We start from the raw sequence: 26,546 nt of genomic DNA, 5'->3' as shown, positions 1-26,546 counted from the left end.
AAAGCCCTTGTTTTATCATTTGCTACATATAATGATTTCTTTACATTGTATATTTTATGCTTTCTTTAATACAAAGAGTCACATGTTGTGTCACTTTCTAGAGTCGTCTCTTTGAAACGATTCTAGTGAATAGTCACCACATTGGATTATTGAAAGAAAAATATATATGGTTGACTTTAATCAAGATAGATAATCGATGTTTGGAAATGTGACAATGCTTGCGGTATTTGCCTCCCTTATACAAACGGCAACTTATTCAAGGAACTTTGTGATTATTTAGTAAGCAGCAACAGATTGAAATTAAAACCAAACAAATATTGTTTTTTCCTTTATTAATTACATTGTCACATATCTAATATACTTGAACATGTACGTGGTACATGTATTGCATTATTGAGAATTTCTAGGACTGAAAGATTGTTTTGTTTATTTCAGTCAATCGTTTTCATCGTTTTCAACGTTTTCACGTAGCCATTTCACTGGACGCTGCGTCGTCACTGTTTTCACTGGAAAAATAAAGATACAAGAAAACGCATTGAGAAGTTACTCTTTTAACCGTTTAAGACAGTACAAATAGCATATAAATTAGTGCCTTTTGCAAATTAATTATCTCCTACAAACTTTGCATTTTACTATTATCTCTGAAACGAATGTGTATTCAACTAAAATAGTAATCATTTTAAGGTTCATGGGGGGGGATAAAATTCATTAAAAATTCGTTTTGGTTTTTCTTCATTCAATGTGGTACCATATGGTCAAACTATATATCATTTTAAAGACGGATAGAATAACATAAACACATTTTTGACATTCAATATTTGTGTGCTTTATTCATATTTTGGTTTAAAACCAATACATTTTTACACTAATTTACAAAATCTTAATCTAAAGTTAGGAAGGATATGCACTACCTTAAGTTGAATAAATACAAAGCTATATACATATACAAGGTCAAGTTAGCAACATTTCACAGAAAATTATTGTCATAAAACAACAAATGAGTTTTTATTCAACTGCCTATTTTGGATAAATTTCCTAAACAAAGTTCTAAAAATAACTAAAACGTAACTACTTTTTAAAAATCAAGGTATGGTGGATAATAAAAGTCACAATTCTTTTTCAAAGGCTTATCAATTTTGTTATTTACCTCTCAACCAAATTGCAAATTTAAATCATCTCAAATTGAAAAAGATTGCAGACGACATATAAAATTGTAAAGGAATATAAAGAAATTGGCAAGCCGATTGATTTTATATTTCGATTCCTTCTACCCATTTTGAAAGCGTGGCCCTCGCTGTGCTCCGTAGAAAAACGTGCAAAACAAATCGGTCGAAACCACGTGCAGTGGTGAGAAAACCGGGTATGTGTATACACGTACCTGAGAAAAGACAAACTTATTTTGACAGTTGGTACGCAACTAGTAAAACAGCTATTAACAATAATCAGCAAGAGATGGCACTCAATAACAGAAATGACCACGTAGAGATATCATCACTTACCCTATTTCAAATATTTTCCAGCTGAAAATTGTCCCACTCACGTCTTTTTTAGTTTATTTGTATTGTTTTTTCTGGAGCCGAAGTGCATCTCACATAATATCCATCTAACTTCCGTTGTTTTCACTTCCGTTATTAAAAACTTTGTTTAAAAGAATTATTTCTCCTTTTAGATTGTTATTATATATTATCAATAGAATAGTATACCGTGATGAATTTAACGGAGTTACGTATCGATCTTTCTGTCAGTCTGTAAGCGTACTATTTTATGCGCAATAATATAAGTATGGTGTTTCGACAACAATTGTAAACATTGGTGAAATGCTTCTTACATAGTTATTCTTTTGAGTGTTTATGAGGTCTGATCGTGCAGTTTGCAAACATCAACGGAAAGATTACAGTCCAATGCATTTGTCATCGTCAACCGTTTGGAATGTCAATTAGGCGATGAGTGAGTTTTTAGCATGTTTCTTTCTATTTTATGAATTTACAAATGGCTGCCCCATGGTGATGAAATGACATGTGTTCGAGTTTTGATATTTCTAGATATGTAAACTTTTTTTACTATTTAAGCGTAACTTGCCCTCGTCAATGTCGATATTATTCACTAGTTATATAATTTTCCGCCGAAATACGTAGAATAAACATGATTCAGATTTTTGAAAATAATGTATATTTTAGTGTTAAAATCGCTTTGTATTTTGATTGATTTTGTGGATGATATGATACGTTTATGTACAAAATTGGTAACAGTTTGAAGGAAATACATCCTCTAAAGCATATATGTATACATTTTCAATGTGGCACTCTTCCTTTAGTCAAATTTGAGTTCAATGCTTGGGGTCCCACATTTTTCAAAATGAAGCCTCTACATGAACCTTAAGATACTACAAACAAATCTTATTAACCAGGTTTTCCGAAGGACAAAACTGGTTATTAGATTGGTGAATGTCGGCGGGCGGGCGAACAAGCTTGTTCGGACCATAAATACGTCGTTCATTGTGAGATTTTAAAATCATTTTTCCAATTCGTTAACCATCATTGGACGGTGTGAATTGCGAAAGAATTACGTCGATTTATGCAACGTCAATGTCACACTTTGAGTTCAAAGGTAAAAAATGGCCATAAATGATCTTGTCCGGGCCGTTACTATGTCATTCATTGTGAGATTTTAAAATTACTCGGTACATATGTTCACAATAATTCGTCGGTGTGCCATGCGAAAGAATTACTTCAATATCTCCAAGGTCAAAGTCGCCACGACTAAAAATAGATGGAATTTGACACAATAGATGTAACTAGAAACAATCAGTAACAATGCACATTTTGAATTGTCTCCCTTTTTCAGACTTTAAAAAAAATTGAAATCAAGGTCGCCACGACTTAAATAGATTGAATTTGACACGGGGGGGGGGGATAGGAACAATTAGTAACAATGCACATTTTGAATTGTTTCCCTTTATTCCCTTTTTTCAAATTGAAAACCTGTTGACAATTTCGTCCCTTGTTTTAATGTTTGGCATTCACTCCGTTCATACAGACCACTATAATTGAATGAAATAAACACGTTAATAAAACAATTATAAACACTTTAGCACTCTACATGTTCAAGAGTCCAAAAATGAACACACATTCGACTTTATACTGGCACAGCTACAAGAATCATCACGGACCAATAAAATCATGTTATGACCATGAGGATATGTAACTTATTTATATTTAGAACATCATGCAAAATAAAGCAGTGTTGCACACACATTTAGAACGCACGTCAACTGCAAAAAAAATCCAGGCCACTTTGTAAATGCTTCAGATATAATCAAGGACAATATATAGATTGATCGGTGTTTAAGTCGTTATTTTGGTGTTTTGCGTTCAATATCACAAATGCAGCTTTGTGTAATTTGTGTTGGGTTTGCCTTTTTTTGGACCTTTGAGTGCGTTCCAAACAGTGCCGGGCGAAATTAACCTAAAATGTTCTGAATATTTAACAGCCAATTGAACAGTATTTGTTTTTAAAGATAATCCATATTATTTATTTATAAACTATAATCTTCAATTACATACACTACGGTACAAACAATATTTCTGCTGTTTTCCATATTAAATAGATTAAAAAAGTCATGTGGAGCAGAGCCCTTAAAATACATTTTATTTAAAGATACGGCGATGATGTTGATAATTGTAATTTTGTTAAAAGTCTTCTTTTTCTAATCAGTCTGAGCTATAATTACATCTGAACAAGTGCGTTTAGCAATTATACATTATATATCATAATAATATATCTTTAAAAGAGTTAGCGTGTCAACATTTGGTTTATTCCTAAGTCTAATCGATATATTTACGTCTTGCATGCATTTAATGTTCGCACACAATATTAAGCATGTTATCTTTTAATATAATTCGATTTAATATTAGTAAGTCACGTACCTAAAAGATGACACACATGGACATCCGATTGTATAACAAATGCTCGTCTAACATCAAATAACACTTGATAAGCTGCACAATCTACGGTTTCAAAACTTGCTTGTATATTTGTGATATCGTTTTCACAATCTGCCGGGTAAACTTCATCGCGCAGGTGTGATTAAGTATTAAGGTAGACAACATTTCTGGGTTAAGCGTACTTTAGGGTGCGTTTAATGCAGTTAATTTAACAAAAAGTGTTTTTAAATTCAGTATATTTTGTTTTTAAAATTATTTCCAATTTTGAACAACAAAATAAATTTCATCTTTATCGTAACAAATGCGAAATTCCTAGACATAGTTAATTATAACGTCCAGAACTATGTTTGAGGACATTTTGTGGGGTTTAAGAAACGAGGTGCATTTCTGTTTCTTAAATGACGGAAAACATATCAATAAAATGTGATGCTTGCGTAAGAGTTGAGAATTAAATCATGTACTTCTGACGGTGAAAATGGGATTAATGGTATGCAGAATTTGTGTCAAGAAATGATGTAATGATACGTTCTTTTGTTGCTTATACCCATGTATTGCGCCAATCTACTATATTGCACAATACTTGCGTATCTAAAGAATGGCTTTTCTAGTATTCTAAAGAAGTACAGGTTTGCATTGGTACACTTTACCAGGCCACGTAATCCATTCCTGGAAAAAATAAAATCTTACCATTGATCTCTTGCTTTTATTTATCAAACGGGATAACAATCCGTAAAGGCACATACTTAGTGTACAATTGTATTATTAAAAAAAAACAGTTCGACTTCAGAACGTAAAGGATAAATAGTATAATTAAATGTGAATAATTATGCATTTTTATTTTGAATATGAAAGTATATAATTATATAACAATATTGAATAATACATCTTTTAGATACGGCAAGTCTTTCGACTGATTATGAATGAAGCTAGCTACAGACAATAATCAACACTCCGAGTATGTTTAAACATGTATTTTAATACATGTAAGTATTAGAGAGATCAAAATGTTACATTGTACGCCCAAGAAAAATACGAATGAATCACCATCACTTCTTTTGTAATGACGGAAGAGAAGTGACCATGCATTTAATAAATCGTTACAAGGCGATTACAACAGTTAAACAAATGTTTTACGGAGTTTCATGTTGTAGAATCTTTTGTTCAGTAGTGCAGATGTAAAATGTATCTTGGCATCAATAAAATTATCAGATGCTATCAAACGTTCATATCCTTCAAATACTTTTTTAACAACAAATGTTACGTTAAAGACGCCAGATTCTTGAGTTATATAATAAAAATATAACTATAAATGTTACACATGGCATACATATACGGATGTATTAATGTTGCATTAATGATAAATTTAAAAAATAACTCGTGGTAAATAAATAACTACTATGTTTCTGTTGAAAAGAAACGAACGCCATACATTTTCCGGTTGTTGATCAGGTCAAATTTTACAATTAAAACGCTATTATTTCTATTATTCAAAAAATGTCCGAGACAACTTGGCGAAAACCCAGAGCTAACTGATCAGGTTATCTTTCACTGGTATTATCTACTCTTTCTTCGCATTTCATGAATTAATAATATTCGAATAGTGGATGGAAAATAAAACGAAAGAATCCAAAGTGGAAATATGACAAATAGGATACGATGTATTACGATAATAATGACGTTACGGGCACCAAAATTTCAGGTCCTGACAAACAAAATAATGTATTACATTAATTATGGTGCTATATGCGCTTAATATCCAGGCTTATGACAAAGGAAACAATACAACGAAGGTTAAACTGCATGTATTGCTGTAAAAGTATGAAGTACTTGAACATTCGGGATCGTTCTTTAGTGACCAAACTGTCATAACAAACAAAAAGCTATTTGTGGAAGTTTTATTTTCCGAAATAAATTATGAAGTGATATGATTGTATTTAAATATGTTAACAAATTGCCTAGAGAAGACATATTATCTTAATTGTTTCTTGCGTTTCTTCGAACACATTTGTGTCCCTGATTTATTTACAACAGAAATTCTGTTATCCAATTGTATGCGATGAAAAGGCACAATAAAGTAAAGAAAAATGACAAAACAAAGATGTAAAAAATGTGCTAATTGAAACATCACACTACAATCTCTAACGTATCTCTTCATCTAAAGACGTCCAGTTGTGTGCTTATTTGCTCTTTTTCAAGTGCATATTGCAAATAGTTAATTAAACATGATGCATTAATCGTTTGGTGATCAATATCCATTGCAAATGAACAATAAAACAATAATAACATTTGAAAGTTATGGAATAATACATTATAACAAAGCGAGGCACATATGCCTTGCTCACAATTCGTTGACAGAATGAAATTGAGATTTTCATACGCTATTTGCGAAGTTACGCATTTGCCCCAAATGAACTTAACCTTCAAGAACATATGAATTGTGTGCGATGTATTTTCCAAATTAACCTGAAGTATATCACATTATCGTCTTTGTTATGCAATAACAGGTACAATAAGCACGGGTGGACAATTTATTCGATAGTCATGTATCAAAAGTGTTAAAACATAAATTCATATGACGCAAACCTTAATTCATTCAGCAAATTGATTTCAAAATTACTGATTTAATTTGTTATTTTAATCTGCATTTAAAGAGTAACATGCATTCGAATGAGAGTTGAATTCTATCAATTAAACGAGATTAAATATATTAACTTCAAATCCAGAAATAAACATAGAAACAAACAAACACAATGTATGCATTATTTCATAATCTATTTTGGTGCTATTGCAGCCATCACAGAATGTCAATTGCAGCGGTATGCCACAACTTCATTTGCATGTCCATACAAGTTCTATTATATCTGCGGTAGATTAATCAAAATTTATGCATGATACTTTTTAAAAAGATAATGAAATTAACATCTTTTATTAATTATGTTCGAATAATGTAAATACTATTAAGCAAATATCAATAACCAGTAGTTAAATTTGCATTAAGTATTCATTGTCAATGATTTAAACAAAGAAATAATATGAATATATATTAACAGAACACATATTTTATTCACTTAAGCATTTTACAGCTCTTCGTGATTAATATTATAATACATTCATACATGCTTAAAAAAAGTATTAAGGATAATGATGCATTATGCGTGAGGGTATTGTATGTTTATATACACAGTGAATTGAGAATATAAACCATATATTAACAAAAATCAGTGGAAAAAAGGCACACAAAATCATATTTTTTTAATAATAAACTGCACTTGTAAACAGAAATCAGTGTTAACAGGCAAAGACACAGTACATTCATTTCATATAAACGGTTCATTAATTTCAATAATAAGCGTTAATTTAAAGAAAGGTACAATAATCTCTTTTATTATAAAATGTAATACAGTAAATTGCTAAGTTCATAAGGGTCCATTTATAAATGCAATTTAAACGTTTCAAACATGTATGCATGATTGGTCTTATTGAGAAGTGTTTCGACATGTATTTGGATCTTTTTTTTAAAAATAAATTTAAGTATAAAGTTATATTCGTCTTCTAAATCGTTCAGACAACATGAAATACACATTTTTAAAATTTCTGATAATTTTATCATGTCTACCAAATTCCATTAACAAATTATGTGACGATAGACGTATTTCAGCAATCATGTTTCTATGAATGTAATGTCAATGACATCTAAATGCACAGATATTTCAAACAGAGGTTTTAGTTTTTTATAAAATAGTAATGAAGTTGATGAATCAACATTAACTCTCAACTCAGATACATACTGATCACTGTGTCTAGTCTTTAACGAATAAATGAAGCTTTCAATAATACCTGCCTCAGGAAACCACCATACATAAGATAAAACAGTTTACGAAACGAATTAAGAGAATACGTGGAATACAGTGTAGACTGCGCGATGATGGTAAGCATCATCATACTTATGGTAACATCATTGTAAACAATAAAACGGGTATCCACTTACGTTGAATCATAAGAATAAAAGTACAATTTACACAACATTGGTTAAGTCTTTCGTTTTCGCGAACTTCTCAAGACGAAAACAACCGTTTCCTGAAACAGTACGATTGTAACACACTTTTTTATACAAATACCTTCAACGGAGTAAATTAGGTTAACATGACCACTTAATCGATAATTCAACACATTGTGATTTGCAATATATCCAATATTTAAATAATAATTTACTCGTAAAAAATAGCATACCTATGTTCTATATAGCGCAACGTATGTTATATGTGTGCGCTTCTCGATGCATTCGCAACATCATCATATGTACTGGCTAGGACACTGGTAACAAAACAGGTAACATCAGTTTGCTGAGATTAATAAGAGCAAAACTTTTCAATTATGCATAAGGTTGACTTTTGAAAAAAAAAAAAAGTTTTCAAACACATGTTGTATTCCTTATTTTTGGAAAGATCCGCAGTTCTAAATAATAACAGCCGCATTTTCTATCATAGTTATTTCTTATTAATCCCGTCTATAATGTTTGATATCCCAAAACACAATTATCTGCATTGCAAGCTCGTGATGTATTATTTAACTTAATAGTTAAAAGTTTACTACAAATTACCTTTCCGATGGAATAGGTTCGATGTCAATCACTGAAAAAAAATATTTTTGATGTAGTTCATGTTATTTGTTTTCTTTTTTTTTTCTACAATTGTATTAATTATGTGTGTCATAACAACAAATTTGATGTTGCCTATGCCTTTAGGTCGAGGGTTCTGGAAGTCATACCCACGAAGATATCTTACAAAAAATACAAAAACTGGTTATTCCAAGGTTACGTTCTCGATATTGTCTTTTAATGCTAAATACGTATAGGCAATTGACCAATACAGAGCGTTTACCTAATTATGAAACCAATCAATTTCAAACTTATAACATACACAGTTATATGTACTTAAAACAAGCGCTTGACGTACGACAACATTGTTGAATTACATAATATGTGAGTGACTGTTAACAATAATATAATACCATCATAACACACTTGAATATATATTTTATAAAGGTGATCGAACAAGAATAGTCCTTTTAATGAAAATCTTGACTTAATTATCTGACCTGTAAGATACTGTAAACATGTGTCGGAGATAGAAGAATCTGTGATTGAACTACCGCTATCTGTAAAAAAGATGAGATATAATTAAATTTTCTGAATCATCATGTCAAAAACCCGTTAATAGTACCACTACTACTACTCAAACAACAGCAATAAGTAAATGTCCATGTAAACAAAAACTACTTTTACTACTTCTATTACTTCTTCTTCCCCTACAACTACTACTACTACTACTACTACTACTACTACTACTACTACTACTACTACTACTACTACTACTACTACTACTACTACTACTACTTCTTCTTCTACTACTACTACTACTACTACTAATTCTACTTCTACTACTACTACTAGTACTACTGCTACTTCTACTACTACTACTACTACTACTACTACTACTACTACTACTACTACTACTACTACTACTACTACTTCTACTACTGCTACTACTACTACTACTACTACTACTACTACTACTACTACTACTACTACTACTTCTACTACTACTACTGCAACTACTACTACTACTACAACAACAACAACAACTTCTGCTTCTACTTCTACTACTACTACTACAACTACAACAACTACTACTACTACTACTACTACAACTACTACTACTACTACTACTACTACTAAAACTACTACTACTACTACTACAACTACTACTACTACTACTATTACTACTACTACTTACTACTGCTATAACGTCTACTACCACTAGTAGTACTCCTATAACTATTACTACTACTACTACTACTACTACTACTTCAACACCAACAACAACAACCACCACCACCACCACCCACCAACCACCCACCCATCCATTCGCCCAAACTCACCCAAACAACCACCCATCCAAACCCATCCATCGAACCACCCACCCAACCATCCATCCATCGAACCAACCCACCCACCCAACCTTCCAAAAAAACACCCACCTAATACCCACCCACAAACTCCCCACCCACCAGCACCGCCACCACCACCACAACCACCACCACCACCATTACTACTTCTACCACTACTACTGCTACTACTACTACTTCTACTTCTTAAAATACAACTGTTGCAACTTCTATTGCTACTGCCGCTGCTTTTTATTTGTGCTGCACCTGCTACTCCTGCTTCTTATACTAATAATACAAACAATTTTAATATAACTATTACTTCTCATGCATATAATCTGTTGCTGGTGCTTCTACTTAAAAAACCAAAAATACAGCTGTACACTTGTGAGATTAATAATTTGATATAAATGTAGGTTTAAATTTATAACGTATGGCAGTTTTTTTATGAAGTTCAACATATATACCAGAAATGTATTCTGCAGCGTCGCCAATTGAATGGTACTGCTCCATAGCCGGTTTCCCAGTGCGATTCAGGAACTCGTAATTGATTTGATTTCCCCTATGCATTTACCATCACGTGAATAGTAAAACCAGTGTTGAAACTTGTGTGTTATTTGCATAATCAGAATATATAATCTAGTTACTCAAAGAACTATTGGCGTATACACCGACATGTGTTCCAATTAATACATTGTATAATGAATTCCGCAAATATTCATAAGTAACATACTACTAAAATAAATACTAGAATGTTCATGAATTTACCTTTGAAAAACAAAACACACAACTACGACGATAACATTTTCATTTAAAATGTTCTGTTGTTGTTTACATGTGTTTGACCTTTAAACAATTTAACATAATCATTATAAAAGGAGATTGACGTAAAGCGATTATTAAACCGCAATTAAGCGTCATCATAGAGTTGCTCAACAATTATAAACGTTTGTAAAGATAATAACGGAAGTAATAACAAGTATAAACCAAATAATTGAATTACATACGTTTGTGCTTGCAAACCTATTTCATCTGAAAAACAACACACATAATAACATGCGTAAAAATACAAATGTAACGTACTACTAGTTTATAGGAAGACAGAAAAATCTAAATGATTACTTAGAACATTATTGAAAATGCGTCACTATTAACAAAACAACAACGTGACTGAGAACATGACGAAAACGAAACGACAAGCTTGATCTCAATAAGCTCTACGATATGTTTTCATGTTTTCATAAGATATGGAAGTAATTCCATGTTGATGTCGTAAATAATATTAATTAGATAAAATGTTCTAAATCATCTGTGTACTTGTTACATACCATGTTGATTTGTTCCATCAATAGTCAGAAAAGGTAGTGAATCAGTATTCGAATCTTGCATGCCTTTTGGGCTAATGCATGAAATTGTTCTGTTGCTATTAATGAAGTCGTAGTGGTCTTCGTCTTGTAGTGGAATCATTTGGCGTGTATTTTCTTCCGCTCGCATTATATTCATAGATATTGGTTCTTGCCTACTTAAGTTGTCTATCACTGCAAGTAAATTTTATATTGATGCTTTGTTTGCTGGATTTTTGTAAAATATTTACAGTTATTGGTATCTAACTGCACAAAAGGGGTAACTGTAAAAACACACACCAGTTAACGTTTTCTGAAGTGCTAAAAGTACATCTGTTCAACGATTTATAAGATAATTTCGTTTTTTGAGTACACGCAATTCTGCTTTGAGAATGTAAACATGGTGCATATATACTTGCATATACACCAAATGCATTTATTGTACATATGCAATGAATTTCCACTTTCAACCGTGCGTTAGGATTCAGTCGATAAATTGTTTTATCATACCACCGCATTGATATCTGCTTGATATAACGTTGCCTGATATATTTTTTATATCATGGTCAACAGGAAGTTCTTATATCAGTCATGTGTGGAGGATGGTCATATTACTCGGATTCAACTATAAAGTAATCAGTTTTAGTTAAATCGAATCAGAATCTATAAAACAAACAATTTGATACCAAGATGTAATATATTTTAAACACAAAATGCAACACAAACAGCAAAAAAAAAATTTACAAATATTAAGCGCGCGTGCTCATTACGTCATTATTAACACGTCAAACGACAAAAGTCATTTTCTTTCCCGCTTAAAGTGCAGTTTTATAGTGATTTTTTTTACTATTTCTTTAAAATCGGTGACGTAGATGTATGATAAACAGAAAACAAACAGGTTACTGCCTGATCTTTTTGTAATATATCAGGCTCGGTACGAATAAAATAACGGCTCGGCAAGCCTCGACGTTATATTATTATAAGCCTTGCCTGATATACTTCAAAAAGATTAGGCAGTAACCTGTTATTCTCTATATATCATGCACATTGGTTCTTACCTGCTCGCTCCCGACCACGCATTGACCTGTTCATACACAGCCGCAGCAGTATGCCAAGGCATATTAGAAGCACCGAACAGGCGATAGGCGCAACAATAATGTCAATTCCCGTCACTTTTGAAACTAATACATACATAAACGGTTAAAGACTATAATAAATATGTAATTAATATACAATATATATCGACACCATTGAACTTAATATAAATATATAAAAATTGCGTAAAACCTTATACATGGTATACACTTAATTAAGACCCCTACAGCAATATACGTAAAAAACGAACAAATGGCTTCATATTCGCATTTCGAAAGATAACAAATCGTACTCCTTAATTCTTTATTTATCGATTTTATCATTCTTTAATATGTTTTTAATTAAATGCGTGTATTTTTCGATTTTGGCATGAACGTTTACAATAAGAAGGTCCTTATTATATTGCATCAAACACTTAGCTGTGACATTTTTAACAGCTTTTATCATTAGAAAATGATGTAAAAAGTCAATAGCCAATTAACCTATACACACAAACACTAACGCCATACCTACACGACAATGTCTTGAACGTTACGGTTGGTGCGATTGCGTAATTGGCGGACGGTAACTGTGCGATCAGTTGAACTTCATACTGAGTATGAGGACGCAGGTTCTTCAGTTGGAGATCCAGAATTAATGTCGTCTGCGTAACCGTCTTGTTGAGCTCTTTGATAATATTTATCCATTCTGTTTCTCCCTTAGTCTTGTAAACTAACATAGCAAGTGCTGTTGTCCACTAAGTGCATCAACGTATTGTCACGGAGAGTCCATTGTAAGCGAACTGCTGTTTCAGTGGGTGTTACCGAAGACCATTGCATTATATTACCAATATCTGAAAGAAATAATGTGTATAGTAAATATAATATTCATATTATAAAGAAGTATGTTTTCCTATATTTGATATCACTTTTATACCATATGCATATGTTTTTATACAATTTATGACAGTTTAAATACCTTCTAACGTTTTAATAATTAAATGTATTGTTCTATAATCTTTGCCATAACGGTTGGACGATACGCAAGTATATTGCCCAGAATGCTGGCTGCCAAGTGAAGTATTGTAACGCAGATGAGTGCTATTGACGGTGTATAACGTCGTGTTGTGTTCGTCTTCTGCAGAATGTTTTATCAATGCAAGCGTTGGTTCGGGTTTTCCATCGCCAACGCAATTAATACTTCCATTGCCACTTTCTATGAGTGTCACATTAAATTCCTCTTGCATTTCGTTTATGTAGAAACTTGTGACTGTCGCCGGATCTACGAACAACATTTAACCCTATAATTATGTCATTAAACATGCATAGCATAGTTAGATATTTTGACACGAGCAATAATCTTCAAAACACAAAAAACGAATCCATGGTTAAAACCAATGTGAGTTTGCCCGATGTGTTTAGCCCAGCACGATCATATTGTAACGCGGAACATTCATATTTAATTTAAAATATTTGTATCTTAGGTTGTCGAAAAAGCCATATGTATATCAATCAAGAACTATATTTATTCGACCGGGAACCATCTTGATGTGCCGGGCACAACTCTACAGTATCTTCTCAAAACGAACACATTTTGGACATACCTTTTGTTTCAGACAGACACTGGTTACGAAATATGTCGACTGACATATCTGTTGTATATTAATTCTTTGATAATTATCCCAAACTGATACCAACAAACACTAGAGATGTTCAGTAATAGTGAAAAACCAAGCGTATATGGAATGCCCGCGTGAGTAATTATATACTGGTTAGGCAAATAAAATAAAATGCCAAAATGTTCAAGTTGTCTAACAATAGATATTTTGTATCGAATTTACTTTCGACTCTTTCTGTTTTTTAAGTGATGTATCGGGTATTTAATCGTATTAGGTACAAAGGTACATGGGTAAACATTCATTAATATTTGTGTTGCTGTTGTTTTACAAAATAATATTATGATTTATTCTAACAGTGTCTCATTTAAAGTGAAACAGAAAATGATATTTATACAAATTCGCTCCGCAGCGATTCATTACGCACATGCTAAACCAATAATGCTTTAAAACCATTAAATTTCGTGTGGTACGAATTTTCGTGGATTTCGTTGTTCTACTGAACCACGAATTCAAGTACCAACGATTATTTATACATTCTTTGAGCCGAAATCGGTCATTTCCGAACGTCATTTCCGACATTTTCTGGTTACAATACACTAAATGATCGCTTCATGTAGGGCTGTACTCTCTAAAATAATATCATAGTTGACAGGAAGGCATGTTTTACACTTTTTACCATTATTCGGGTGTTATCTTGCGGAGATAATGGTAGGGCATGAATAGGTGTTCACAACTGAATCCCTGAAATATGATACACTTGAAGACTAAAGTAAACCATTGCAGTAGAAAAGGTTACATTTCACTAAGAAACGGCCGAAAAAAAAGTTGCAAAAACAGTCGATTTTGATTTGTGTCAAGTTCTTTCTTGCTTTGTACATGACATATCTTTTTTATTGCATAAATCGATTCCGCTTAGAATGGCCTTTAAGAAAAGGTATGGTTATGGGGGTCTCTATGTGCAAAATGTTGCATTTATTTTCGCTCAAAGTTGTCGCTTTTACATTGAATTATATAGGGAAACTATTTGGTGTATTATGACCTAAACGCAAAACCAGGCCTAGTCACAAAGGAGCTGTATTTACAGAAAATCATCATTTTTTTAGTGGGATATGACGCGTTTTGGCAAATTTCACGGAATAAATGCGTTTGTTTCGCGAATTTAAGGAGCATCGTGAGTTTTTAAGAAAAAAATACGTTTTCAGAGGAAAATAAGAAAAAAAAACGTACAAAAACTCGTCTTGAGCATCTCAAATCGCAACAATTTGTGCTGAAAGAGCTCATGAACACGTTTTAATAGTTGTTTACTTCTTTTTCTACATAGCTTGTAACAATATTCCAGTATTTTGACCGATTGTAATTATTTAGGGTAATCGTTTTGCGCCTGAACGCCCGTTATAAATCAAAGCTCCGAACGCGAAAGCCACATGGCTTATCAGGCGTTATAATAAAATGCATTTTCAAGCATTTCTACGTGAAAGATCGGTCTGAAAATTGGCATGCACATAGAAAATAGGTTTATAAGTATCGAGAAGTGCTTATTTTTCGCGATGTTAACAGTAAACGTTGTCTTATAGGTTACAATACACTAAATGATCGCTTCATGTAGGGCTGTACTCTCTAAAATAATATCATAGTTGACAGGAAGGCATGTTTTACACTTTTTACCATTATTCGGGTGTTATCTTGCGGAGATAATGGTAGGGCATGAATAGGTGTTCACAACTGAATCCCTGAAATATGATACACTTGAAGACTAAAGTAAACCATTGCAGTAGAAAAGGTTACATTTCACTAAGAAACGGCCGAAAAAAAAAGTTGCAAAAACAGTCGATTTTGATTTGTGTCAAGTTCTTTCTTGCTTTGTACATGACATATCTTTTTTATTGCATAAATCGATTCCGCTTAGAATGGCCTTTAAGAAAAGGTATGGTTATGGGGGTCTCTATGTGCAAAATGTTGCATTTATTTTCGCTCAAAGTTGTCGCTTTTACATTGAATTATATAGGGAAACTATTTGGTGTATTATGACCTAAACGCAAAACCAGGCCTAGTCACAAAGGAGCTGTATTTACAGAAAATCATCATTTTTTTAGTGGGATATGACGCGTTTTGGCAAATTTCACGGAATAAATGCGTTTGTTTCGCGAATTTAAGGAGCATCGTGAGTTTTTAAGAAAAAAATACGTTTTCAGAGGAAAATAAGAAAAAAAAACGTACAAAAACTCGTCTTGAGCATCTCAAATCGCAACAATTTGTGCTGAAAGAGCTCATGAACACGTTTTAATAGTTGTTTACTTCTTTTTCTACATAGCTTGTAACAATATTCCAGTATTTTGACCGATTGTAATTATTTAGGGTAATCGTTTTGCGCCTGAACGCCCGTTATAAATCAAAGCTCCGAACGCGAAAGCCACATGGCTTATCAGGCGTTATAATAAAATGCATTTTCAAGCATTTCTACGTGAAAGATCGGTCTGAAAATTGGCATGCACATAGAAAATAGGTTTATAAGTATCGAGAAGTGCTTATTTTTCGCGATGTTAACAGTAAACGTTGTCTTATAGGTTACAATACACTAAATGATCGCTTCATGTAGGGCTGTACTCTCTAAAATAATATCATAGTTGACAGGAAGGCATGTTTTACACTTTTTACCATTATTCGGGTGTTATCTTGCGGAGATAATGGTAGGGCATGAATAGGTGTTCACAACTGAATCCCTGAAATATGATACACTTGAAGACTAAAGTAAACCATTGCAGTAGAAAAGGTTACATTTCACTAAGAAACGGCCGAAAAAAAAAGTTGCAAAAACAGTCGATTTTGATTTGTGTCAAGTTCTTTCTTGCTTTGTACATGACATATCTTTTTTATTGCATAAATCGATTCCGCTTAGAATGGCCTTTAAGAAAAGGTATGGTTATGGGGGTCTCTATGTGCAAAATGTTGCATTTATTTTCGCTCAAAGTTGTCGCTTTTACATTGAATTATATAGGGAAACTATTTGGTGTATTATGACCTAAACGCAAAACCAGGCCTAGTCACAAAGGAGCTGTATTTACAGAAAATCATCATTTTTTTAGTGGGATATGACGCGTTTTGGCAAATTTCACGGAATAAATGCGTTTGTTTCGCGAATTTAAGGAGCATCGTGAGTTTTTAAGAAAAAAATACGTTTTCAGAGGAAAATAAGAAAAAAAAAACGTACAAAAACTCGTCTTGAGCATCTCAAATCGCAACAATTTGTGCTGAAAGAGCTCATGAACACGTTTTAATAGTTGTTTACTTCTTTTTCTACATAGCTTGTAACAATATTCCAGTATTTTGACCGATTGTAATTATTTAGGGTAATCGTTTTGCGCCTGAACGCCCGTTATAAATCAAAGCTCCGAACGCGAAAGCCACATGGCTTATCAGGCGTTATAATAAAATGCATTTTCAAGCATTTCTACGTGAAAGATCGGTCTGAAAATTGGCATGCACATAGAAAATAGGTTTATAAGTATCGAGAAGTGCTTATTTTTCGCGATGTTAACAGTAAACGTTGTCTTATAGGTTACAATACACTAAATGATCGCTTCATGTAGGGCTGTACTCTCTAAAATAATATCATAGTTGACAGGAAGGCATGTTTTACACTTTTTACCATTATTCGGGTGTTATCTTGCGGAGATAATGGTAGGGCATGAATAGGTGTTCACAACTGAATCCCTGAAATATGATACACTTGAAGACTAAAGTAAACCATTGCAGTAGAAAAGGTTACATTTCACTAAGAAACGGCCGAAAAAAAAAGTTGCAAAAACAGTCGATTTTGATTTGTGTCAAGTTCTTTCTTGCTTTGTACATGACATATCTTTTTTATTGCATAAATCGATTCCGCTTAGAATGGCCTTTAAGAAAAGGTATGGTTATGGGGGTCTCTATGTGCAAAATGTTGCATTTATTTTCGCTCAAAGTTGTCGCTTTTACATTGAATTATATAGGGAAACTATTTGGTGTATTATGACCTTCTTTTGTTTTCGGTTATCCGAGATATTTGTTTTTTGTAATAATTACTTCACTTCAGTAGGTCACATAACACAATTTCTTGATTAATTAAAATATTTCCGAATTGAAAATGTTTTCTTCCACTGAATCGTTAGCGAACTGTGTCAATAATGCTTCAGTCATAGACTGAGCCTTTGCAAGGTCGGGCAATCCTGCTATAGTAGGGGAACGTGTCTGAACTGTTTCCGTTTTCAACCAATTTGAAAGAGATATTGTTTGATTGAGATATGCTAGTTAATACAATATGTTGTTTTCTTGATAAGTGTCTGGGTAATAATACTTTTTTACGTGACGTCGTCAAATTAACAGTTTGCAGATTTATCACATATGTTAATTAGTGCAAATTAAAGTTAAAAGAGATATAAGGGTTTTCACACGTGTATTTTGGGGACCTAATTACTTAATTGTTACTACTAAGAGACCGATTGCGATGAGATTTTCACATATTGTCAAAACAAAATTGATGGCAATTGATATGACGCCGCCTGTCAATCAAGTTCTTAACTAAGAACTGATCTACCAATCAGCGATCGATTAATCGGGCGCGTTAGTTAGCAACGAACTGTCCGCCATTTTCTAGACAAGCTATGTATAGGTTCACTTTTACTTTAGCGAGTTTTTTTTGTTTTCCGCTTAAAAAAAGTAGATTAAAAATGGTTAAACGGTGTCGATGGGGATTATGTTACTCGGAAAACGGATATCGTGAAAGATCAGTTGGTGACATTTAATTTATATCGTTTCCAAAGCCGAAAAGAGATCTTGAGAAGTGTAAGAGATGTATAAATGCATGCGGTCGTCACCACGAACAACTGAACGTCAACAATGTCAAAGACAATTATAATATATTATTTATCGGATATACTAGAGGATTTAAATAGTTTATGTTATCGATCTGATTATCACATAATATTTCACGTCTTTTAAAAATAGTTTTATCAGTTACTAGGTCATTAATATACAGAAGTGAGGTTCATCTGCATTACTTAAAGAGAAATAAAACCCAGCATGAAGCCTAATTTGTGCTGTGTTTTATTACTCTGATAGTAATGCACTTTATTGCCATTATACATGTTATTTGAAGGTGACACGTAATATATTATATTAATAACGGTATCTACACATGTGCAGACATGTGATGTCACCAATGAACGCTTTTAATCACGTTTACGTTTCGTTTCGTTTTTCCACCTTTGAGATCGAATGCCTAGTTCTCATTTTTTCAACGAGTTTCTTTTGATTGTTCGAAAAAAAAAGCGGAAATGAAATAAGGCAAAAACGGTATGAATAGGTTTATGTATCCATAAGTTAGATTAATTAAATATATACCATTTCAAACGCGGAAATGTGGTCTTGACAAGAGCAGGTGGAAGCTTCAATGTGTAGAATTACCGAGATCACACTTATGGAGCATTTATTTATTTAAAAACCTGGAAATGCTATGTTAGAAATAACTACGCATTATTAAGTATGAATTATATCACGTGTGCTTGTAGAATAATAGAGAAGATTGGTACCAACTTTGCGTAACTTAACGAAATCCCCGTTATAAATCGAGTTTTGTGTGTGTCAGAAACAAGTGAAAACGATTATATTTTTCTATTTTAATAGAATCGAATCGATAAATGCCACTTAATAAGATTTATTATTACTGATATAACCAATAAATGCCGAACTTGGGAGAAGTCGGTACCTGCGCAAGCGTCTGATACAGGTAGCTTTACTGATTTCCCCTTCATACAGCGCTACTTTATATATGACAATGACCAAACTTATTATGCTGTCTTGCACTTTCAATTATAGTGATTGATAAATGTCCCATAAGCAATGTTTAATAATTTGGATTTCAGTGAAGTTTTACACGCTTTCTGACACCGAGTGTACCAAAATCCCACACGTTGTTACGTATAAAAGTGATATTAATAATATTAAATTAATATTATTAATATCACTTTTATACGTAACAACGTGTGGGATTTTGGTACACTCGGTGTCAGAAAGCGTGTAAAACTTCACTGAAATCCCAGTTAAAAGCGCTATTTCGTGTCAAATACACGAGTGGAAATGTTTCGTAAATAACATGGGTAAATGCCGTTGAAGAAGTGTTAATTTATTGCTAATACCAACATCACACGTAATAACAGGTTCGATTTTGGTCAGCGCGCAAGCGTTTGAGAGCGTTATTCGTGTACCGAAAAACCCGTTATAATTAGCTGATGTTCTCTATAAACGTATATTTTTTGCATTCGCAGAATAACTAAATGACACAAACCCCTTATACAACCGCATATGGTGTCAAAAAGTCCATAAAAATAATCCGGAATATCGCGTTAATCTACATGCAGTATATAGGCAATGAAGCCATTTTGGTGTTAGCTTGTCTAGGTTTGCTACCCGCTGAGCCACGTGATTAAGTGGGCGGAGCGATCATAGATAAGGCGGCATGTCAATTAGCGAGCAGGGACCCACATGTGCGCCGCTTTATCGATCTTTTCGACAATCATTGGCATTCGGCAACGCTTTCATGCTTCAGTGCACATTAACCCCAAGTCTTGCTGTCAACACAGATTAGCAGATTATGCTTCGTTATTACTCTGGTTGTTTTGATGAAAGTTTAATTATTATGACGGTCAGTATTCCCCAAAAAAATTGAAATCCACGAAATTACGTGTCAACGAATTTGTTGATTTTTATTAAACCACGAAATTTCATACCGACGAATTTCTATACGTTTACAGTACGTCGCTTATCCGTGTTACCTAGAGCGCAGAACATAATTCCGTGCAATTTAAGAGCATATGTTAAAATGGCGCAATATACATTTACAAGGTATCAATTGCTTAAGAAATGCATATTATCCTAAATAATACAATATAAGAAAACTCTGGGTTTCGCATGCCTACCAAGGTTTACCCGACTACCCCATGACGGACTTTTGTTTCGGTCACTATGTGATGAAACGTTGTTTTTAATCCATCTTTGATGAGAGCAAATAAAATCATTCAATATGATTATATGATCTACCGTGTTAAATCGGATTCTTCATGCATACTAACTGTAACGGCAGTCATTTTGATCTTAGAGGAACAATTTATGATCACTAAAATGTGTGTTTTCTACTTGATTTTTTTATAATGTTTCATCCTTATTAAAATTAAATTGATGCAAATGTTTTTTTGTTGTCTTGGTCTACGTTTGTTTGGAATTATTCAGAAATATTTCGAGTGGCGTTCCTGTTAAAGTTCACAAAAATAATCGACATTACGACGCATAATTAATTTATGTTTGTTTGATTGTAGCTCTGCTATTTTGTTACAATTGAGCGTCGTTTGTTTTTGTTTTGTTTTTAAAAACAAACAACCTTAAGACAATATTGTGCGATGGATAGAATATACTGTTAGTGCCGGTGCGTACATCGATTCATCCGACCCGTCTCAGAAAGACTATATTCTCTATTGTAAGTTCTAAGAACACGCCTCTCGAATGCAATATATATCAAGGTACGAATGGATTACTCCGTTGTTCCATAGCCATCACAATGCAACTAGCACTGTATTTTTACATAAGCAATCTAAGTAAAAAGAATATCAAAAATTAAGATAAGATTATATCTGTGTTTCTTCGATTGCTAAGATCACGTAATACATGCTTTTCGTAAATATACTTATTTCTAAAGAATGTTTGGGGTTAGGCTAAAACATATCTAGGCTTACTCTTTCACTAAAACCGTATTTGTGCAACAAAGTATAGATCATATATAACACAAGCATACACGCAACGTAAGTCTGAGCTATCATTGTGTTTAATATCCATGTGAGAGTTATTTATAATTGATCTTTTCACATACCAGTTTACATTATTCTTAATGTTCGTTTGCATAAAACCCTAACAGTTTAACATAACTATATGTAGTAAAGCTGTATACACGGATCCTTAATTCGGTCCAATTCGATTTTCGAAAAAAATCATATATGAAAACCACAAATACTATACATTTTATTACTTACATGTATACAGTTGAAATTATATTATTAAAAGAAAATACCCAATTTAAAAAAAAGCTTTGGCTCACGTGTTTTAGTTGTTGTCCCGTGGTCATTTGCTTGCATCAACGACGTACGGATTTCTTTGAAAAAGAAACGAAAAGCCAAATCTTAGCAAGAATATTACTGCTAATAGTATGTGTTGCATAGTAACATTTATTTCGTAACATGTACATTTGTTTGATACTTCATTCGTCGATTGTTTAGCAGTGGTAGTAGCAATAAACTTTGTTGTAATAAGATTTGTTTAGAAACAGTAGCATTGGTCGTTTTAGTAATCGTAAAAGTAGGAGTATTATTAATAGGAAAAGCAGCACCAACATTGATTGCAGCTGCTAAGAATAAATCTGTTTACCTGTATAAATTATAGGGATAACATTGCTATTTTGTTTTCGTCCTTGGTAAGGAACTACACACATCCACTCCTCAACATTATCACTGTCCAACGTCTGTGTAATATTGCATCGCGCCAAAGTCGAGTTTATGCAGCCACACGTCATGCCATTTGGAAAAGTCGATGGTATAAACGTGCAGTCATTTGATATAAATACGATATCTTTGAAAGTCTCCGACTGATTCTTTCTGAATATGGCAAAGTCGGTGGGCTCAAAGAGCCAGGAACACAACAGCTCATGTCGTATTGGATCTGTCCCTAATAACGTTTTCTCTAACGTAACGTTTGATGCTTTAATAAAATGATCAAACCGATTACATATTTGCAATATACAACATACGGATAACAAAAAGGCCCATATTCTCACGGAAACACATTTTGACACAAAAAGCAATTAATACGAAAATGAATATGTACAAAATCAGAATAATGCGAGTTTAACTTGCATGTACAATGTGTTTGCCCTGAACGAAACTCCTACCTCTTGCAACTTATCTATTTTCCGAAAAGGCGAACACAAATTCAAATAGGTTAGTATAAAACAAGAAAACACTGGTGCTTGCTCTATGCCTTAACTATGGCTTCATTGTGTTTTAATCAATAGGATTCATGCTCCACAAGACAATTTTAGAAAACATGGAAATACTTTTAATCAAATAGGGTTTAAAGTTATTGTTGAAAGTGCAAATAGTTGAAATATTTTTTATGAAATACTAACCATGCATTTAATTGTGTGTTGTCCATATTTGTATTGCTTTCACAACTAAGAATAATTCTGAATACAAGCTCTTTAGCAGTTGCCAAAAATGATCGCGATATTTGTATGTGTGTATATGTCTATGATGTAAACTTGTATAATCTACATTAAAAAAATAATGTACTTAAAACAAATCAACGACTCTAAAAAACTTTCCTGGAAGTCGTAAAAAGGTAGAAACGCATCACGCAGAAAAACATATACATAAATCGATAAATGACAAAACATCAATAAAGGACACCGGCTTTGTTGTTTCTGACGTTAATTTAAACACTGACTGACGCTTTAACCCTCGGTCTGATGACAATAAATATCGATCAATCAATTTTTGTTTCAAGAGACAAGAAAGCCTTTGATGTATTAAAGTAAAATGAGCTCACATGAATCTACTAATGATGGCTCAGCACATTTGAAAGCTTGCGCAGCTTATAAAAAATACATTGAAACAGTATTTCGGACTTTCTCCCTTTTATACCTTTCACAATCCTTTTAGAATAATGGCACACGTGGTATTGAGGAATCATTTCGATCTCTTGAAGACTATTTGTCATCACTCAGACACACCGTCTTTATATGTGGGTAACAGTAGTGTGTAACAGCTCTCCTACGTACTTAAGTTACTAGACTCAAGAACATGAAGTCAAATTTGTTAATTACTGTTCCAATAGCCAGTAACAAATTTGGAAATGAAAGAATTTCATTATTAAAGGTATTGTGGTATTGGGGCCGAAAGAAACCCCACATGTCCGGGGTCCATTAACCGAATCCACATGCTTCCGGGAACGGGCATTGAACCCAAGTCGCCTAGATGACAAGCGCGTATACCAACAGCTGTTCTATCGGGACAGCGGATAAAACGCATCACAACATTTTCAAAATATAAAGGCTTCTTTAAACAAGTGCATTTCTAAAAACAATCAGGTCATGCCTTAAACCACATTAATACTCTGGCGTTTGCTTATCTAACCATTGGTATCAAGAAAACTTCAGCATACGTTCGTGCTGCATTATTAAACTCGGTTTTGAGATCATGAAGCATATAAGCACGGTGCGGCGACTTGAAGTTGATGTAAGGCATATTTATCAATCAGGACTGAACAATTGCGCTGAACGGAAGATACAGTGATGTTTGCTTCAGACAATCACAAAGGATCGTTGAAACACATAAATAGCTTCCTTATCAATATAACACAATGCACGTGCATAACAAAATTGAGGGCGAGAGACATACTAGCAGAACAATGACCGACAGAACGTATTCTATCATTTTTTATTTGTAATAAACGTCATTTGAAGCATAGCTACAACAGCAAAGAAAGTTCGACAGAAACACAACACACAAGTCACTGGTTGTATGTATCCGATTTCGATAATTTAAGCTTTTCGATAAAATTCCCGCATTCTGGGATGCTCAAACCTAACCCTAAACTTTGACTGTCTCGTGTGTTATATAAGCGGATGTGTTCCAAATATTAATACAGACGTTATTCTACATATAGACAGTATGGATGGAAAAGGACAGTACTTTGACCTTAACAGACGTCTTTTTTTCAGCAAATGTTTGTAAGTCTGAATATCCTCGGGTATATGTAGGATAAGAAGACAACAAGCACAATCGACTCCCGATATTGCTGGCATAATTAACGCCATCGATGCAGGCGCCTTGTGACATTTGGCAAGAAAACAGATAACCACAAGTGCGGACGTGATTACAATCAGATGATCGAACGAGTTACGTATGTTACAAGGGAACAACCCTTCTGGAGATTGCAAATAAGAAATGACAAAAAAAGTCAAATGAATAAACGACAAAAATGTTAAAGCCATACATATTTACAAGTATCAGAATACATTTATTACTTTGCCTTGGACGCAGTAACATTCATTTCCTCATTTATGTTGATAAAATAAAGTACACAATACGCAGTTAAGAAATATTGATTCACATAGTTAACTTAAAGGAGGCAGCGCAACCAGTAAATCCATTTACCAATGCACATGTAACTTGGACATTTATTTGTATGTATATTGTAGTAATCGATTGCTTTCAATTTGTTATGTATTAAATTATAACCAGAATTGATTCTAATATCATAAACAGATACTCATATACTAATAAACTTATTAATTGAAGGCAGCTATATCTGATTATAAGTTAGGGAACTGTTATACATATACTATATAAAACACCTACCGACTAGACACAAAGCCTGAATACACAGCAAACTGTATGTTAAACAATCCATGGCATGGCATGCAAACACTGACTTTCTTTATACTAATATAAGTATAAATTGGACATCAATGCTGACGAATAATGATTTAATACACGTAACAAGACTCATTTTTATTCCTTTTTAAATACAGCGCAAGGAAATTAAAAATTGAACAATCAGATAATATCACCGCACCCTTCCGTCTTTTGTGCGAGTAACGAACTTTATGCTCGTAATTAATTAATTTACACATCAGGGGTGGTATTCCAGAAACATCTTAAGTCATTTCTCAAATAATTTCACTTAAGTTAAAAATTACAATGTTTTGTATTTCTTTACTCAATTAGGAAACACATGTTTTTTTTTTGGTATTCCTAAAATAACATTGGCATAATGATGTTATTTAAATGTATATCTTGATTCCAATCTATTGCAATATGAAATGAAACACTTAAGAAAATATCCAAATTTAAGGATAAGAATGAAATTTAACTTAAGATGCTTCTGGAATACGCACCCAGAATAAAATGATTTTTAAGGGAATAAATATTTCCACATCTTTCGTTGTTTGACATTTTAACAATAGCACATTACAGAAATTAAATTGATTGTTTTGTAGATTAAACACGTTTTCAAATCTCCTCATCTATTTGAAAACAAGTTAATACGAGGAATGCAACATATTGAATTGAGAAACCCCATAACATTGTGACACATGGCTACATATTTTGAACAGTTGCACCCATATCGTTTATACTCACATGAGAAACTAAATGGTTTAATATCAAGTAACGTGTTTCATTCCTAACCCGATTTAATCCAAATACGAGATTACTTTATGATCGCTATCGAACTATGTAGGGTGTCCCCGTATATGATGGTATAACCGAACATTGTATACAAAGGGGTTTATCACGTGAAAAACAAGATGGCGAAATTTATAAGCGAGTAACAAAATTACAGCACCCGCTAAGAAAATTCGCAGCGAGTAAAGTCGAGATAAAGAGTGACTGTATTGCTGATATAGATGGAAAGTGATCGGCATTGAAACAATCAATGCAGTAAAGTAAGTAAGTAAATGTTGTATTAAAGTGACATGTGAAAACATATATAGAAATACCAACAGACAATTACAAAAAGGCATGCACCCGGCCCAAACGGGCC

General features: G+C 33.2%; 1 protein-coding gene across 2 annotated transcripts; it reads right to left on the bottom strand.

Moving 5' to 3' along the window:
* Window positions 1-5,872: 5,872 nt before the first annotated feature.
* On the bottom strand, window positions 5,873-26,291 carry LOC127843013 (uncharacterized). Of its 2 annotated transcripts, XM_052372838.1 has the most exons (13): window positions 25,361-26,291; window positions 22,371-22,700; window positions 22,045-22,098; window positions 13,286-13,588; window positions 12,842-13,160; window positions 12,292-12,414; window positions 11,219-11,428; window positions 10,898-10,922; window positions 10,358-10,452; window positions 9,042-9,101; window positions 8,545-8,575; window positions 8,175-8,258; window positions 5,873-8,021 (listed from the first exon to the last, which is right to left on the bottom strand). In XM_052372838.1, exons 5-12 carry the CDS (start codon window positions 13,044-13,046, stop codon window positions 8,201-8,203), a joined length of 807 nt encoding a protein of 268 aa, XP_052228798.1. In that variant the 5' UTR covers window positions 13,047-13,160; window positions 13,286-13,588; window positions 22,045-22,098; window positions 22,371-22,700; window positions 25,361-26,291; the 3' UTR covers window positions 5,873-8,021; window positions 8,175-8,200. The 2 variants fall into 2 exon arrangements, with proteins under 2 accessions (XP_052228798.1, XP_052228799.1); XM_052372839.1 differs by lacking the exons at window positions 13,286-13,588; window positions 22,045-22,098; window positions 22,371-22,700; window positions 25,361-26,291 and having other exon boundaries at window positions 12,838-12,972.
* Window positions 26,292-26,546: the final 255 nt, after the last annotated feature.

Source organism: Dreissena polymorpha, chromosome 8 (assembly GCF_020536995.1).
Source record: "Dreissena polymorpha isolate Duluth1 chromosome 8, UMN_Dpol_1.0, whole genome shotgun sequence".
Lineage (NCBI taxonomy): Eukaryota > Metazoa > Mollusca > Bivalvia > Myida > Dreissenidae > Dreissena > Dreissena polymorpha.
The sequence above is the reverse complement of the archived record's forward strand: the minus strand, read 5'-3'. Positions and strand labels throughout refer to the sequence as shown.